The sequence below is a fragment of the Piliocolobus tephrosceles genome, chromosome 9, assembly GCF_002776525.5.
Source record: "Piliocolobus tephrosceles isolate RC106 chromosome 9, ASM277652v3, whole genome shotgun sequence".
Lineage (NCBI taxonomy): Eukaryota > Metazoa > Chordata > Mammalia > Primates > Cercopithecidae > Piliocolobus > Piliocolobus tephrosceles.
Genome location: NC_045442.1, coordinates 118,190,735 through 118,209,185, shown reverse-complemented (window position 1 = coordinate 118,209,185; position 18,451 = coordinate 118,190,735). Strand labels below are relative to the sequence as shown.

The 18,451-nt window shown below is 44.8% G+C and overlaps 1 protein-coding gene across 2 annotated transcripts in view; it reads left to right on the top strand.

Annotated features, from left to right (window-relative positions):
- The window catches only part of MCM10 (minichromosome maintenance 10 replication initiation factor), a 51,792-nt gene extending 35,226 nt beyond the window's left edge, over positions 1 to 16,566 (top strand). For both annotated transcript variants that reach the window (XM_023223311.2, XM_023223312.2), the window contains exons 14-20: positions 787 to 1,015; positions 3,356 to 3,500; positions 4,433 to 4,551; positions 7,896 to 8,009; positions 10,636 to 10,781; positions 15,753 to 15,795; positions 15,889 to 16,566. In XM_023223311.2, the coding sequence (XP_023079079.1) occupies positions 787 to 1,015; positions 3,356 to 3,500; positions 4,433 to 4,551; positions 7,896 to 8,009; positions 10,636 to 10,781; positions 15,753 to 15,795; positions 15,889 to 15,972 (880 nt within the window). In that variant the 3' untranslated portion in view covers positions 15,973 to 16,566. The remainder of the gene's footprint in view (positions 1 to 786; positions 1,016 to 3,355; positions 3,501 to 4,432; positions 4,552 to 7,895; positions 8,010 to 10,635; positions 10,782 to 15,752; positions 15,796 to 15,888) is intronic.
- Positions 16,567 to 18,451: the final 1,885 nt, after the last annotated feature.

Sequence of the window (18,451 nt, the reverse complement as noted above, 5' to 3'; positions counted from 1 at the left end):
CCCAGATACTCGGGAGGCTGAGGTGGGAGGATCACCTGAGCCTGGGAAGCAGAGAGGCAGCGAGCCGCAATCGTGCCAGTTCACTCCAGTCTGGATGACAGAGCAAGACCCTGTCTCCAAAAATAAAAGTAAAATAGCTCTTAAAACTATTTGTTGCCAGGCGTGAGCGCCTGTAACCCCAACACTTGGTAGGCTGAGGCACGACAATCACTTGAACTCGGGAGGCAGAGGTTGCAGTGAGCCAAGATCATGCCACTGCACTCCAGGCTGGGCAACAGAACAAGACTCTGTCTCAAAAAAAAAAAAAAGGGGGGGGGGCTGTAAAATAATCTCTAAGTTACAGTGCTTTTCGTTAATGACTTCCAAATGTCTCACATGTATTGTGTCTTCCCAGTAGCATAAACGAAGATGCAGGGAGATGCAATGAGTTCTTACAGGCCCTAGAGCTGAGGTAGGGGTGCAAATATAGTTCACACCGCATCTTCAGCTATGTGCACTGTGGATGACGTCCCCTGGACAACCGATTGATAAATACACTAATCAGTTCTAAAGTGTGAGGACAATTACAGCTTATTCAAAGAAAACTCAAATAATGGCGGAGTTAGTAAAGCTAATATTGTTCTTATTGTGTGCAAATTTGAATTACCAGCCAAGAAGGCGTCATTATTTTGCTAACAACTAGCTCCCAGCTGGTGGCCTGCCTGCCGCCTCCCAGTCCACCTTAAGTTCCAGAGTTTTTATTTTCGTAAACCCTGTTTGCATATTTTGACTGTATGTTCTTTAAAGATTTCTGCAGAGCTCAAGTGAAGTCAAGAGCCCAGCTGTGCCATCCTCATCAAGACAACCCCCTGCTCAGCCTCCACGGACAGGATCCGAGTTCCCCAGGCTGGAGGGAGCCCCAGCCACAATGATGCCCAAGCTGGGGCGAGGCATCTTGGAAGGAGATGATGTTCTCTTTTATGATGAGTCACCACCACCAAGACCAAAACTGAGTGCTTTAGCAGAAGCCAAAAAGGTAACTGGCATCTCTTCTCTTTAACACTTGAGTTTGCATTCTTTAGGGCAGAGCTGGAGGAAGACAGACACCTAATAGCTGTTTGTTGATCGTGATCATTAGAGTCAGCATAATTTGAAAACATGGTAGTGTCAATATAACATTACAAGAAAGTTAGATCTGTTATCTCAACACTTTTTCTCGTCAGGCTACAAGAGGTAACCTAGAGGAAGATAGTGTTTTATAACCAGAGGCACTGACGGTAGGAAAAAAATTCTTGGAATTGTTGAGGCGAGACTGTAAAATGGTGGTTTAAGGAATCCATTTTTTATGTTTTATTTATTTATTTATTTATTTATTTATTTATTTATTTATTTATTGGATGGAGTCTCATTCTATCGCCTAGGCTAGAGTGCAGTGGCACGATTTCGGCTCACTGACCTCCACCTCCTAGATTCAAGTGATTCTCCTGCCTCAGCCTTCTGAGTAGCTGGTATTACAGGCACCTATGACCACGCCCGGCTAATTTTTGTGTTTTTAGTAGAGACATGGTTTCACCATGTTGGCCAGGCTGGTCTCGAACTCTTGACCTCAAAGGATCCGCTTGCCTCGACCTCCCAAAGTGCTAGGATTATAGGTGTGAGCCACCATGCCTGGCCATTTTATTTATTTATTATTTTGAGACACGGTCTCCCCCTGTCATCCAGGCTGGAGTGAAGTGGAACAATCCTGGTTCACTGCAGCCTCGACCTCCCAGGATCGATTGCTCCACCTGCCCCAGCCTCCCAAGTAGTAGCTGGGACTGCAGGCACATGCCACCAAGCCTTGGCTAATTTTTGTATTTTTTGTAGAGATGGGGGCCTCCCTTTGTTGCCCAGGCTGGTCTTACACTCCTGGACTCAAGCAATCCCACCTCAGCTTCCCAAAGTGCTGGGACTACAGGCATCAAGAACCCTTCTTTAAAAGAAATCTTACATAAAAGTCCAGTCCCATGACAGGTGAAAGCTGAGCTGCTGTGGCTGAAGTAGGTAGGGGTAAGGCACCCAGAGCCCCACCTGCCCATTTTCTGAGTCCCCTGATCAAGCCTCTCTCTTCCCTCTAGTTAGCAGCTGCAGCCAAATGAAGGGCAAAGGCTAGCTGTATGCCAAAACCTTACTTATAATAATAATAGTAATACCTATAATAACCATGGCACATGTCTATATTACTCCGTACCTATGATACGTGTGTGCCGTTTATTTACTATGTTTGTTTGTTTATTTGTTTATTTATTTATTTTTTTGAGATGGAGTCTTGCTCTGTCACCCAGGCTGGGGTGCAGTGGTGCGGTCTCGCTTCCCTTGCAGCCTCCACCTCCTGGGTTCAATCAATTCTCCTGCCTCAGCCTCCTAAATAGCTGGAATTACAGCGCCCACCACCACACCACACCCAACTAATTTTTGTATTTTTAGCAGAGACAGGGTTTCACCATGTTGGCCAGGCTGGTTAACTCCTGACCTCAAATGATCCACCTGCCTCAGTCTCCCGAAGTGCTGGGATTACAGGCATGAGCCATTGCACCTGGCCAGGAATGTATTTACTATGTAAAGATTCATACTTTGCAGATATTATCTTATTTCATCCATACAGCTATGACCTTCAAAGGTAGGTCAATGCTATATCATCATTTCCTTCTCTTTTTTGTGTGTGTTTGTTTTGAGACAGGGTCTCACTGTGTTTCCCAGGCCGGTGTACAGTGGTATAGTCACAGCTCACTGAAATCTCCACCTCCCCAGGCTCAGGTGATCCTCCCACCTCAGTCCCCTGAGTATCTGGGACTACAGGCATGCACTACCATGCCCAGCTAATTTTTGTATTTCTTGTAGAGGTGAAGTCTCACTATGTTGCACAGGCTGTCTCAAGAAATCCACCTGCCTCAGCCTCCCAAAGTGCTGGGTTTACAATGAACCACCATGCCAAGCCCCATTTCCATTTTATACATGAGAAATTAAGTAATTTTCATTGGGTTACAAGCTAGTCCATGGCAGAGCTGGATGGAATTCTATCTTAATTCTGATTCAAAAACTTCCAAAATGGTGATATGGTTCCTTTATGGATCTGGAAGGCTGCAGTCTCGCTGATATCAAACTTGTTATATTTAAATAATCTAAGACTTTATTCATCAACATATAGACCTGTCTCCCATGCTATTATATTCTAGTAATTCTGTTAATAATACTAAGTAAAATTAAGATATGTTCTGCCAATTTCTGTCAGAGAACAGCCAGAATTCACTGGTTAATAACAAAAAAGGGGTCCAGGTCTGTAAGTGCCTCTGTCATCTTTCAGATCTTTACCTCTCTCTCGTCTGTTTTGTTCTAGTTAGCTGCTATCACCAAATTAAGGGCAAAAGGCCAGATTCTTACAAAAGCAAACCCAAACAGCATTAAGAAGAAGCAAAAGGACCCTCAGGACATCCTGGAGGTGAAGGAACGTGTAGAAAAAAACACCATGTTTTCTTCTCAAGGTACTGCAGTTTCACAGTTAACAGTGGGAAAGAGAAACTGTTTCTAAAGGAAATATGTTCTAAACCCAAACCAGCACCCAGGTGTCAAGTAATTACTTCCATTTCCTCCTGTATAGAATACCTAAATAGAATTTATACGGGTGGAACTGAATTTTTTTTTTTTTTTTTTTTTAGACAGAACCTTGCTCTGTTGCCAGGCTGAAGTGCAGTGGTGCAGTCTCGGCTCACTGCAGCCTCCGCCTACTGGGTTCAAGCAATCCTCCTATCTCAGCCTCACAAGTAGCTGGGACTATCAGTGCATGCCACCAAGCCCAGCTAATTTTTTGTATTTTTAGTATAGATGGGGTTTCACCATGTTGGCCAAGATGGTCTCAATCTCTTGACCTCGTGATCCGCCTGCCTTGGCCTCCCAAAGTGCTGGGATTACATACGTGAGCTGGAACTGATTTTTTTATAATCACATTAAATTGGAATAAAATTTGGCACAATTTGAATACTTGGGAATAGGATTGTTCATTGGATCTTTGTACATATATATTAGCATAAAGATTTGCTTTGACAGAACTAGAATTCCTTTGTTTAAATTGCCGTATCTTTATTTTTAAAATTCTGAAGTTGGCAATATCATTTTAAGGTAATTGTCAACATTATTTAACGTTGTTGTTATCTGTTATCATAGTCAGCTGCCTATTTGAAGGTGAAAAAGAGATTCTAATTTAGTGGTCAAATCTGCCACCACCCCACATTCTAGGCTTACTTAGCTTCTTGGCGCACCTCTGAGAGCTTTTCCCTGCTGAGACCAGCTGGGGTAGATCAAGTTTGAAGGGCTGGTAGGCAAAGGAAGAGGGAGTGGAAGGGAGTGGAGTCGATGAGGCACGCTGGCTTTGTGAAATTTCTTGGTCACTGCTGACGTTTTTTCCCTTGTGCCCTAGCTGATGATGAAATGGAGCCTACCAGGAAAAAAAGGAGAGAACAGCTTGCCTACCTGGAATCTGAGGAATTTCAGAAAATCCTAAAAGCAAAATCAAAACACACAGGCATCCTGAAAGAGGTAAGAGCCCAAAAGCTCGAGGATAGTGTTGATGTCCGACGTCCTTCAAAGCCAAGGCGCTTAGCTGTAGGACCAAGAATCTGTTGTGTGTTTTGTTTTGTTTTTCTGAGATGGAGTCTCAGTCTGTGGCCCAGGCTGGAGTGCAGTGGTGCAATCTCAGCTCACTGCCACCTCTGCCTCCCAGATTCAAGTGATTCTCCTGCCTCAGCCTCCCGAGTAGCTGGGATTACAGGCACCCGCCAGCACACCAAGCAGATTTTTGTATTTTTAGTAGAGGGAGAGTTTCACCATGTTGGCCAGGCTGATCTCTAACTCCTGATCTGAAGCGATCCTCCCGCCTTGGCCTCCCAAAGTGCTGTAATTACAGGTGTGAGCCACTGTGCCTGTGCCCAGCCAAGAATCTGTTTTTACATAATTCTAGAGGTAGGTATATATCAGTTTGTTTGAAGAACAGGAGAGTTTCTAATAGATTTTAGCTTTGTCCTTGTCTCTTTACTGAAGAATATAATTTGATTTAACATGACTTAAATAGATACAAATATTGTAAAAATGTTTGCATTTGGTTATGGCTGTGAAATTATGTTTAAATGGCTCTACACTGCTGCTATTTTCTGCCTTGCAATATGCAAAGAGAGTTTTCCCATTCCAGTATTTTTATATTGGCATTTCAAATACTCTAAATCAATAGTTAACCCCATCACGCCCAAGGACCCTTTTTTTTTTTTTTTGGAGACGGAGTCTCGCTCTGTCACCCAGGCTGGAGTGCTGTGGCCGGATCTCAGCTCACTGCAAGCTCCGCCTCCCAGGTTCACGTCATTCTCCTGTCTCAGCCTCCCGGGTAGCTGGGACTACAGGCGCCCGCCACCTCGCCTGGCTAGTTTTTTGTATTTTTTAGTAGAGACGGGGTTTCACCGTGTTAGCCAGGATGGTCTTGATCTCCTGACCTCGTGATCCGCCCGTCTCGGCCTCCCAAAGTGCTGGGATTACAGGCTTGAGCCACTGCGCCCGGCCCCAAGGACCCTTTTTAATAACGAGTATTTTGTATTGCTTCCTTATCTTGAAATAAAATTCATAGATAATATGAATTACCTATATTAGTCATTTTGAAAAATCAATAAATATCCTAATGCAAAGAAGAAAAAATGAAAATATTTATGATAAAGATACAGATTTCATTGTGAATTTGTAAATGCAGGGGCAGAACTAGCTTAGGGGAAATAATAAAGTCGTCAGAGGCTTGGGCTTATCAGTGTAAATGAGCCAGAAATGGAGACTTACATAGGTTTGTGTCTTGGTAAATAGCATGGACCTATTTCTTTGACAATGTAGGGTTTTTGCTTCAGGGGTTGGACGGGTGTTCAGACAGGGTCTCTGTATGTTCCCCAGTCTGGTCTTGAACTCCTGGGCTCTAAGCAATTCTCATACTTCAGTCTCCTGAATAGCTAGGACTAGATAATGTACTTTAGGTGGGGAGCTGGGAAGGTTTTGTTTTTTTGAGACAAGGTCTTGTTCTGTCCCCCAGGCTGGAGTACAGTGGCGCGATCAGGGCTCACTGCAGCCTCGAACTCGTGGGCTCAAGTGATGCTCCCGCCTTAGCCTCGCAAGTAGCTGGGACTACCGACGCATCACCATGCCTGGCTTTTTTTTTTTTTTTTGAGACAGTGTCTCACTCTGTCGCCAGGCTGGAGTGCAATGGCGTGATCTCGGCTCACTGCAACATCTGTCTCCCAGGCTCAAGCGATTCTCCTGCCTTAGCCTCCCGAGTAGCTGGGACTACAGGCGCCCACCACCACGCCTGGCTAATTTTTATATTTTTTATAGAGATGGGGTTTCACAATGTTGGCCAGGATGGCCTCGATCTCTTGAACTCGTGATCCACCTGCCTCGGCCTCCCAAAGTGCTGGGATTACAGGTGTGAGCTGCCACGCCCGGCCGACTGGCCAATTTTTTTTAATTAATTTTTTTTTTACAGACAGTTTATTTATGTTGCCCAGGCTGGATAATGTGTGTGTGTGTGTGTGTGTGTGTGTGTAAGTAAATAATCCTGAGAAACCAAAGTACCATTGTCCCTCAGTATACAGAGGAGTCTAGTTTTACTCTTGGAGTAGTCAACAGAGGTTAAAACCATACACAAATATTATAGGGCTGTGTAGACAGCTGTTAAATTCTAGGGTTTTAATCAAGTTCCCCATCCATACAGATGTCTCGTAGAGCACACAGAAGCCAGGCAGGAGGAGAAGCAATCCTTGGTTGTGTCAGTGACCATTGCATGCATTGCAGACAGTGCAGCACCTCTGGTCCCTGCTAGCCGCAGAGGTAGCAATCATTGCAATAACAAAGAAAGTGCTCCCACCAATTTTCAAAATATCCCCATTCAGTATCACTACGAATGATCTGCTCTTCCTTTGGTTCACATATAACTAACAAGAAAATTCTGCATCATATCTTTTCACTGGACTTGAAACTCAGGAGAGATGCCAGAGCTGACTCTGCAGCCTGCAGAGTTGAGCTCCTCGCCTGTGTGGCACCTGAGGCCCCGGGCCCTCCTGCCTGTGGAGCAACGCTAACCCCATCACTGCACCCACATTCTGCCACAAGCATCTCTGCCCTCAGGGCTGTTCCCTGATGTTCCGTGCACCCAGGAGACTCACCGTTGGGGCCTGGAGTACATTGTATATGTGGAGTCTGTATTCGAACTATAGAAATAACTGCCTTTGGGCACACACTTGACATAATAATACTGTCACGTTAGGAGTGTTTATTTGTATTTGGTGCTTTAAAAATCACCAAATGGGCCAGGTGCTCACGCCTGTAATTCTAGCTCTTTGGCAGGCCAAGGCAGGTGGATCACCTGAGGTCAGGAGTTTGAAACCAGCCTGGCCAACAGGGCGAAACCCCATCTCTACTGAAAATCCAAAAATTTAGCTGGGCATCGTGGTGGGCACCTGTAGTCCCCGCTACTCAGGAGGCTGGTGCAAGAGAATCACTTGAACCCAGGAGGTGGAGGTTGCAGTATGGTAGAGGTTGCACCACTGCACTCTAGCCTAGGTGACAGCGAGACTCCATCTCAAAAATAAAATAAAATAAAAATAAAAATCACCAAATGCTCTCATGTCCCTTTGTTTTTGCATATTATGAGGTCATTTCTATGCATCGTCATCTTTTGCTTTGCAGCTCATCGAGGCACTGTCCAGAGCCCTCACACTTAGCCTGCCTCTTCGGTTCTGTTCTGTTTTGATTATTATCAGCTGAGTAATTTGAATAATCGTGAAGTTACTCTTACTGCGCCGCCTGAGCACATACTGGGTTTAATGCCAGGTCTTCCGTATGCCCTGTCATTCCAGGCCGAGGCTGAGCTGCAGGAGCGCTACTTTGAGCCACTGGTGAAAAAAGAACAAATGGAAGAAAAGATGAGAAACATCAGAGAAGTGAAATGCCGTGTCGTGACATGCAAGACGGTGGGTGAAGGTGGGGGCTGCAGCAACCCATGGGCCCTGTGTGGTGCTGTTGTGACTCGGCAGCACTTGGAGAACCTGTGGGATCTGGGGCCCTATCTCGTGATGTGTCAGTTAATTAGGCTGGAAAGCAAAGGGCGTAGGTGGCCCAGGACCGGGCTTCCTCCCTGACCTGGCCGCTGTGCTCTGCAAAGGGGATTCTTCTCTCATTTGACCAGAGCCCCCATCTCTTCCCCTGGACCACTGGGTCCACGTGGCTCTGACTGCTCTTTCTCAGGTTCTGGCATATCCTCGCTCAGCGTTCTCAGGCCTTGAGACCATGGTTGAACCCCTTGGCCTCTCATGTTATGATCCACCACTGCTTTCCTACTCCTGGCTGAACCTGCTCTGTTGAGTCTCAAGCCAGAGTATGGATTATATCATCATCAATGTTTGCAGAATTTTTATCATAAATCTGTTAGAAAATTCTAAGTCCTCTATTCCTCAACATTGATTAAAAATGGGAAGAAAGGGTTGGGTGCGATGGCTCACACCTGGAATCTCAGCACTTTGGGAAGCCAAGACAGGAGGATCACTTGAGGCCAGGAGTTTGAGACCAACCTGGCCAACATTGTGAGACCCCATCTCAACAAAAAATAAAAAATTAGCCAGGTATGGTGGTACACACCTGTGGCTCCAGCTATTTGGGAGGCTGAGGCAGGAAGATCACTTGAGCCCAGGAATCCAAAGCTGCAGTGAGCTGTGATCACACCACTGTACCCTAGCCTGGGCAACAGAGCGAGATCCTATCTCAAAAAGGAAAAAGAGAAGAAGAAAGCTCTTGGTGAACACTGTTCCTTCCATTACCATTTGTTCCCACGATCCCTGCGTGGCACATCGACCTACTTAATAAACCTGCAGAAGAGGTGGAAGGGGCGTAGCTTACCAAGTGCACTTTTCTCTGTCTTACTCCTTTTAACAGTTTAGCTCTCCTGTACATTTGAGGGTCAGCTCCGAATCAGCTACCACCAAAAGTAGGACTTCCTTGAGAAAGTTTCTATCTTGGAGCATAAGTCAAGATGATTCTTTTAAACATAGTTTTGAGACGACAGGAAACACACACCCACCACTGCATTTCACCTCAGATGGCAGTTCTTACTCCGACACAGCGGTGGACCTGCAGCGGAGCTGGTGGGTTGTCTCCCGTTGCCGCCGTAACAGATGATCACAGATGAGGTGGCCTAACACAATGCACATTTTTTGTTATTTTATTGTTTATTTATTTATGTATTTGTTTATTTATTTTGAGACAATTTTACTCTGTCACCCAGCTTGGAGTGCAGTGACACAATCTCGGCTCACTGCAACCTCTGCCTCTCGTTCAAGCAATTCTCGTGTCTCAGCCTCCAGAGTTGCTGGGATTACGGGCACACACAACACTGCCCGGCTAATTTTTGTATTTTTAGTAGAGATGGGGTTTCACCGTGTTGGACAGGCTGGTCTGGAACTCCTGACCTCAGATGATCTGCCTGCCTTGGCCTCCCAAAGTGCGGGGATTACAGGCGTGAGCTACCGTGCCCGGCCTCACGGTACACATTTATTATCTCTTGTGTGGGTCAGAAGTCTGTGGGTCTTGCTGGTCTAAAATCAGGGTGTAGCCAGGGCCGAGTTTCCTGCAGACGGGGCTGCCGTAAGGGAGAATCATCTTGCCCAACTTCTGAGTCGCTGCATCCTCGCCTGTCCTCACTTCCTCAACACAGCCAGTGGCAGCGGGTTGAGCTCTCACATTCCAGCCATGAGCACCTCTTCCACGTTTAAGGGTCCTTGTGATTCCATTGGGCCCACCCAGATCATCCAGGACAATCTCCCTATCCATTAGCAACCTGAATTTCACCTGCAGCCTTGATTTCCCCGTCACCCTGGACCAGCACACACTCGCAGTTTTGGGGAGTAGGCTGTGCATATCTTTAGGGGGCCATTGTCATGCCAGCCTTGTGCTCACCACTCTGCTCTGCACTTTCTGAGCTTGCCCAAGTCTCGAGTTACTGATCAAACTCAGTGTAATTCCCAGAAGTTACATCGCTCTCTCCCGCACGTGTTTTGCTGCTCACCCACCATTTCTCATGCTCTTCGGTCCTTTTGAGGATCAAAATTAAAAGGGAATTCCTTAATCTCTCTGTCTTGGCTTTGCTGTTAATGAAATCGGGAGTAAGAATAAGCCTGTATCCTTTTTATAGATCATAGAAGAAAATGAAAGAGCTGCTGATTAGTCTTTCTAAATAGATCCCAAGCCTCTGCATCCTATATAAGCAAAGGGCCGTAATGACTAGCACAGACTGACCGAAGCTATTTAGGGGTTTACAGTACTTTTCCTCTCCTGCCCTTGCTATTGTCATCATGGAACATGTTACACAATAACAGAAAGTTATTGTGTACTTTGTGCCTGATCAGAAATTGGGCCAAATATGAGAAACAGTGGTATCGGTGTGAGGGAGTCAGGTAATCACACGGGTCCCTGTAGCAAGAGGCGAAGGGCCCAGGTGGTGATGAGAGACCAGGTGGTCATGGAGCAGATTGCCCTGACTGCCACTGAGCATTTGTCCTCAAAAGCTCTTCACCGGCGGTGTGGGTTTTTTGTTGCTCTGTGCAGTGCGCCTACACCCACTTCAAGCTGCTGGAGACCTGCGTCAGTGAGCAGCATGAATACCACTGGCATGACGGCGTGAAGAGGTTTTTCAAGTGTCCCTGTGGAAACAGAAGCATCTCCCTGGACAGACTCCCGAACAAGCACTGCAGGTATGAGAATCACCTGGAGCTCTTTGTCCCACGTGGGGATTTTCATCTCTTTTTCCAGAGTCTGTGATTCTGTTCCCTTGGAACATTGGATAATTATTCCATGCCTTCCTATAGCTCCAGGCTACCCTTGGGACTCAAGTTGTTAACTGAAATCCCTGGAAGGAAGGGACCCTGCCCTTTCACTGCTGTCCCCAACACCTAATGTAGTGCCTGGCCCATAGGGGGTCCTCAGAAGTGTTTGTTGAATAAATAAGTGAAGAATCATAGGGTGGGGTGGTGAACATGTATGTGTTTGTTGGGGGCTAGGATGCACATAACATTTTTTTCCTCTCTCCAAGGAGTTATTTGATCATTTTATATGTCTTTAGCTTGTGAGGGCTGTTGTTCTTCAGTATCCAAGGGGCATTGGTCCCAGGACAGCACTCTCCTCGCAGGATACCAAAATCTGTGGATGCTCAAGTCTCTGATATAAAATAGTGTCGTATTTGCATATAATGTGCACATATCCTTCCATATACTTTAAATCATCTCTAGATTACTTATAATACCTAACACAGCCAGGTGCCGTGGCTCACGCCTGTAATCCCAGCACTTTGGGAGGTTGAGGTGGGCAGCTCACGAGGTCAGGAGATCGACACCATCCTGGCTAACACGGTGAAACCCCGTCTCTACTAAAAATACAAAAACAAATTAGCCAGGCCTGGTGGTGGGCGCCTGTAGTCGCAGCTACTCGGGAGGCTGAGGCAGGAGAATGGCATGAACCCGGGAGGCGGAGCTTGCAGTGAGCACAGATCCCTCCACTGCACTCCAGCCTGAGCAATAGAGCGAGACCCTGTCTCAAAAAATAATAATAATAATAATAATACAATGTAAACACTGCAAATTTTTTTTATTGTATTATTTTTTGTTGTGCTTCATATATATGTATATTTGTTTTGTTTTTTAATTTGTATAAATTTAAGGGGCACAGGTGCAATTTTGTTACCTAGATAGTTTGTGTAGTGGTAAAGTCGGGGCTTTTAGTGTAGCCATCACCTGAAGTAATGTACATTGTACCCGTTAGGTAATTTCTCCTCCCTCACCCCCTCCCACCCTTCAGTGTCTATTATTCCACCTTCTGTGTCTTTGCAGACACATGTTAGCTCCCATTTGTAAGTGGGTACATGCAGTATTTGACTTTCTGTTTCTGAGTTTTTTCACTTAGGATAATGTTGCCATTATCCTAAGTGAAAAATGTTGCCAACATGCTCCAGCATTCATGTTGCTGTAAAAAACATGACTTCATTCTTTGTTATGGCTGAGCAGTATTCCATGGTGTATATGTACCACATTTTCTTTATCCAGTCATCTCTTCATGGGCATTTTGGTTGATTCCATGTCTTTGCTATTGTGACTAGTGCTGCGATAAACATACATGAGCAGAAATCAGTATACCAATTTCTTTTTCTTTGGGTAGATACCGAGTAGTGGGATTGCTGGATTGAATGGTAGTTTTATTTTTAGGTCTTTGAGAAATCTTCGTATGTTTTCTGTATGAGGTTGTGCTAATTTGTATTCCCACCAGTGTGAGTGCTCCCTTTTCACCACATCCACGCCAGCATTTGGTTATTTTTTGCCTTTTTAATAATAGCCATTCTGACTGGTGTAAGATGATATCTCTGAGGATGAGTGTTTTTCCGAATACTTTTGACCCACAGATGCGGTGGTTGAACCCACAGGTGTGGAGGGCTGACTGTGTGTGTTGTAAGGGTCTTTTGTTTCTCTTTTTACTTTTTGGGACAATGTCAGATAGAGGCAGAGCTGCCGTGTTTGACAGTCAAGGGACATCATTTGCGTAGAATATGACGGTGGCACCTCCGGAGCTGGGTTAAGAAACCCTCCCTGGTGCAGCACGCCGCCATCGCGGGTCCATCCAGTGCCCTCCCCGGCTCATTCATGTTCTCTTCTTACCCCTTCTCCCTCCATCCCATCCCTTCGCACCATCCTCAGCCATTCTCAGGTGGTTGCTGTGATCCTCTTGTTAGTTTTCTTGTGAACGTGTACTGCTTGCTATGCAGCCATATTTATTTCACATAGGTGGTACAGAATTATATGTCTCATTTGATTTCGTTTCTCACTCGGCTCTGTGTTTGTAGGATGTGTCTGTGTTCATCGCGTCTGCTGTTCTTAACTGATGACCATGCCCATGGCAACACCCATCACATTTCACCCGCGGGCACCCTAGGCCCTCCCCACACGTGTCCCCGGCCTCAGCACCTCAGTGCTTTCACCTCAGTGAGTTCTTATTCCTGTCAAGAGCTCTCACTGGGATAGTATCACTGCCTTTTTGTGTGCTTGCTTATTTTCATTTGTTGTTTACTTCCTGGAGTTCATACTTCACTCTCACTTCAGGTTCTCCCGGGTCGATCCAGAGATCCTAGGGAGGGAGCCAGGAACCCGGGTCAGTTCATCACTTTACCAGGAGGTGGCTTGCCAATTTTTCACAATCTACATTATAATTTTTTAAGTAGTTATTTATATATTGATACTTGACTTCTTTCCAAAATAGATGACTAAAAATGTCATTATAGTAAGAGCTTACGGAAAATGTTAGAAAAATCAAAAAAATTCTGTTCATTAAGTACAGGGCACAAATGGAAGGGCACGATGCCTTTCAGCCTCCAGATGGCACTGTGATTGTAAGAACCACGCTTTTTCTGGACTTTTTGTCAGTTGCTTTTTTTTTTTTTTCTCTTCTTTTTTTGAGACAGGGTCTCACTCTGTCATGCGGGCTGGAGTGCGGTGCCATGATCATAGCCCACTGCAGCCTTGAACTCATGGGCTCAAGCGATCCTCCTGCTTCTGACTCCTGAGTAGCTGGGACTACAGGTGTGCACCACCACACCCAGCTAATTTTTTAATTTACTTTTTTTTATAGAGACAGTGTCTCACTCTGTTGTCCAGGCTGGTTTCGAACTCCTGGGCTCTGGTGGGCTCAGCTGTCCAAAGTGCTGGGATTATAGGCGTGAGCCACCATGCTTGGCTAGTTCTTGATCTAGAACAGAAGTCAGCACACATTGCCTATAAAATGTCAGTGGTGAATATATTAGACTTTGTCGGCCACACAGCTCTGCTGGTGCAGCCTGAAAGCATCCATAGATAATACACAGGCAACTGGGCATGGCTGTGTTCAAATAAAACTTTATTTATAAAAACTAGCGATGTGCTGGATTGGGGTTGTAGTTTGCTGATTCCTGACTAGAATAGTGATTTTTTTTTTTTCTCATAATTTTATCATTGATCTACTGATAGACTACCAGAGTTCTCTCCATTGATACTGAACCAGTCTCTGGAGGTGGCAGGTGATGGTTGGGAGGCTGTAAGGGCTATGGCCACTGACATGCCACCTTTCAGGGCAGGAATTGTGATATGGTTTGGTTGTGTCCCCACCCCAAATCTCATCTTGAATTGTAGCTCCCATAATTCCCGCAAGTTGTGAGAGGGACTCAGTGGGAGGTAATTGAATCATGGGGCAGGTCTTTCCCGGGCTGTTCTCATGATAACAAATAAGTCTCATGAGATATGATGGTTTTATAAAGGGCAATTCCCCTGCACACGCTGTCTTGCCTGCTGCCATGTAAGACATGCCTTTGCTCTTCCTTCATCTTCCACCATGATTGTGAGGCCTCCCCAGCCACGTGGAACTGAGTCCATTAAACTTCTTTTCTTTATAAATTACCCAGTCTTGGGTATGTCTTTATTAGCAGCATGAGAACAGACTGATACGAGTAGATTCTAAGCTAGGTAAGGGGAAGGGGAGACAGGCAGAGCATCCGCACCCCACCCCAACCCTCTAAAATCCAAGGGAGCCGGCAGACATACTTCCTTGGCTTTATTATATGTCTTCTCTCTTTCTCTCTCTCTTTTCCCCAGAGTAAACTTCGTAGGAAATAAGTTTTCACCATAGTGTTCACATCCCTTCTCAGGGTGGAAGTCACCCACCATGTTAAAAATAAGAGCAAGAAGGGCTGGACTTGGTGGCTCATGCCTGTAATCCCAGCACTTTGGGAGGCTGAGGCAGATGGAACACTTGAGCCCAGGAGTTCAAGACCAGCCTGGGCAACATAGTGAGACTCCCCATCTCTACAGAAATTTAAAAATTAGCTGGGCATGATGGTGCACACCTTTGGTCCCAGCTACTCAATAGGCTGAGGCAGGAGGATCATGTAATCCCTGAAGATCAAGGCTGCTGCAGTGTGCTGTGATCATACTACTGCACTGCAGCCTGGGCCACAGAGTGAACCCTGTCTCTAAAAAAAATAAAAACAAAACAACAGTCCCTGGGCCCTTTGAATAAAAAGAAAGTAAAGAGGCTGGGCGTGGTGGCCACACCTGTAATCCCAGCACTTTGGGAGGCTGAGACGGGCAGATCACTTGTGCCCAGGAGTTTGAGGCCAGCATGGGCAACGTGGCAAAACCCCATCTCCAAAACAAGAAAAGAAAAGACAGTGAGTAAAGGCTTTGGGGTTATAAAGAGAAAGGGAGAAGGATGATCCAGACTAGAAAGAAGACTTTTCCTTTCTTAGCTCAACCCTTCTGCTTCAAAAAAAGAGGAGGAAGGGGCCAAACATAGATTATCCTGCACCAGAGGGCCAGCTCCATAAATCTGAGTCTCATCCAACCACCATCTGTTGTAAAAACCAAGGGTGCATTCATTACCTGCAGTGCATGGATCTCTGGTACCATCATTTGAAACTCCATCTCTGAAGGCTCTGGCTTTGTAAGGACCTACAGACCACTTCCCAAGTCATTGCAAGTTTAGTTTTAGTCACATTTGAGCATAACCTCAGATTTGGCATACAATACAAAGGTCACCTCGAACAGCTTCTCCTTGAATGGGGGGCCCCTCTCCCCAGGTGCAGTGAGCATCGTCGTCTCTACATGTGTGGGCCTGCACCACCCTGCTGAGTCAATCCATCTTGTCTGTTTCAGTAACTGTGGCCTCTACAAATGGGAACGGGACGGAATGCTAAAGGTATGCCATTTGCCTACTAATTTTTGACTCCTTTTAGTGACCCATGCTAATAATGTTGAACCATCTCCTATTAAAATGTTTTCATTTTTCTAGGAAAAGACTGGTCCAAAGATAGGAGGAGAAACTCTGTTACCAAGAGGAGAGGAACATGCCAAATTTCTGAATAGCCTTAAATAACCCAAACTTCAGACATTTTCCCACAGCTTTCCTGGCCTCCTGTGACTCTGGAAAGCAAAGGATTGGCTCTGTATCGTCCATTGCTTCCTTACTGACGCCGTCAAAAACAAATGCTTGTTAAGCCCATAAGCTTTGCCTACTTACTTTCTGCCATTGGGTTGGTGTGACACCAGATTTAACGTTGACATTTAAGTGGAAAACCAAGATATCATTGTCTTTTCTAAGCTCAGAGTGGATGATTTCATTACTTCATGCCCCAAAACTGGAAGGTAAACAGAGAGCTATGTTTCTGTATCTTTTGATTATAGAGTGTTCACTTCTTTGTCATAATAAAATTCTAGTGTTTATATGAACACCCAGAGGCAAAAGAATTATTTTAGCTTAACTCTCACTCCAGGAAAGTTGCTTAACTTCTGGGCTTCAGTTTTCTCATCTGTAAAATCAGGAAGATTGGACTAAGTGATCCTGAAATGTATTTTTTAGCACTGGATTTCTACAAATAATAAAACTTTTTCCTATCTAGATAATTATGATCACTGCCTTTAATATAGTCTCGATGTACAGATATTAAAAGCCAGATTTCTTCATTCCATTCTGTTATCTCTGTTTTACTTCTTGAAATTGATCAAGTCAGTGAACCACTTTGCATTTCAATTTGTATACAGAGAGAGACAGAAGGCTCTCTGCTCTTGCATTATTGTGGAGCCCTGTGATAGAAATATGTAAAATCTCATTCTACTTTTTTAAATTTTTTTATTTAAGACAGGGTCTCGCTCTGTCACCCAGGCTGGAGGGCAGTAGTGCGATCACGGCTCACTGCAGCCTCAGCTTCCCTGGGCTCAAGTGATCCTCCCACCTCAGTCTCCCAAATAGCTAGGACTACAGGCGGGCGGGCGTGACTAAGCCCAGCTAATTTTTGTATTTTTTGTAGAGATGGAGTTTTGCCATGTTGCTCAGGCTGGTCTCAAACTCCTGAGCACTAGCAATCCGCCTACCTCTGTTTCAAAAAAAGAGAGAATGAAAGGTGAAAAACCCTGTGCAAATTACCACAGCAAAGGTTTCATTCAGGAGATTCTTTGGTCTGGGCAACCTGTTTTTCCAAATATCATCTGACCTAAGTGAATGTTGATACCAGCTAGAGATTGGGTAAATTGGTTGAATTATTTTATTGAAGCTGGAGTTCTAGCTAAAAGTAATTTAGGTTTCCCCTAAGATGTTATTATGTTAGGGACATAATGCTTTTGGGAGGTTGTTGTGGGAGATGGTTGATTTGGGTTTTCAAAAGCCAGAAATAAAATTTACATGCCTTAGAGTTCATAAAACTCTGCTCTAATTGGGTGGAAGGTGCTATATCTAACTTGTGTTCCTCCTAAGGGTACGTCCTAATAACTGTTCTTTTAGGAGTATACTTCTGCTTTATAGAAGGTTGCTTTTCTTTTTAATTTTTTCTAACAAAGAAAAGAATAAAGTATTTATTAATAAGAACCAGAAAGCACTTGAAACTGATGTTTTTAATGACTCATTTAGGGTAGATTTATTTATCTCATTAACTTAAAACAGCTGTGTATATGAAATAGGTCACAACTACACAGAACTTGAACACCAGGTTGATGTCTGAGCAATCCCGTTCTTATGGGAAAAACTATGGTCTTGTTTGAACAGAGGGTATCATTGCGGTCAGTATTCACTTGTATATTGTTTTATAAGTTGTATAATATGCTTGTAAAGGCTGAGGGTGAGTGGTATCTGGATGCCTTTTTACAATTTGATTTTAACTTTTACAATAAATTTAAAATATAATTGTCACTTCTTAGTTTTGCTCAATCTTGGGGGACTTTGCTTTGAGGTACTCTGTGCATGTGCTTTCTTAACATATTCGGGGATAAGAAGCGGTTGGTAGGGTAGAGTAGGGAAACTTGTTATTTTATTTTACTTATTTTTTTGAGACAGAGTATTGCTCTATCACCCAGGCTGGAGTGCAGTGGCACAATCTTGGCTCACTGCAACCTCCACCTCGCGGGCTCAAGCAATCCTCCCACTTCAGCCTCCCAAGTAGATGGGACCACAGGTGTGCACCACCATGCCTGGCTAATTTTTTTTTTTTTTTTTTTTTTTTTGGAGACAGAGTTTTGCTCTTTTTGCCCAGGCTAGAGTGCAATGGTGCAATCTTGGCTCACCGCAACCTCCATCTCCCGGGTTCAAGCAATTCTCCTGCCTCAGCCTCCCAAGTAGCTGGGATTGCAGGCATGTGCCACCACCCCAGCTAATTTTGTATTTTTAGTAGAGACAGGGTTTCTCCATGTTGGTCAGGCTGGTCTTGAACTCTTGACCTCAGTGATCCACCCGCCTCAGTCTCCCAAAGTGCTGGGATTATAGGCATGAGCCACTGTGCCCAGTCTAATACTACCTTCCTTATCAACCTTTGTGAAATGCTTTCATGCAAATCCAACATGTGTTTTATTTTTCTTAACCTGTCCTT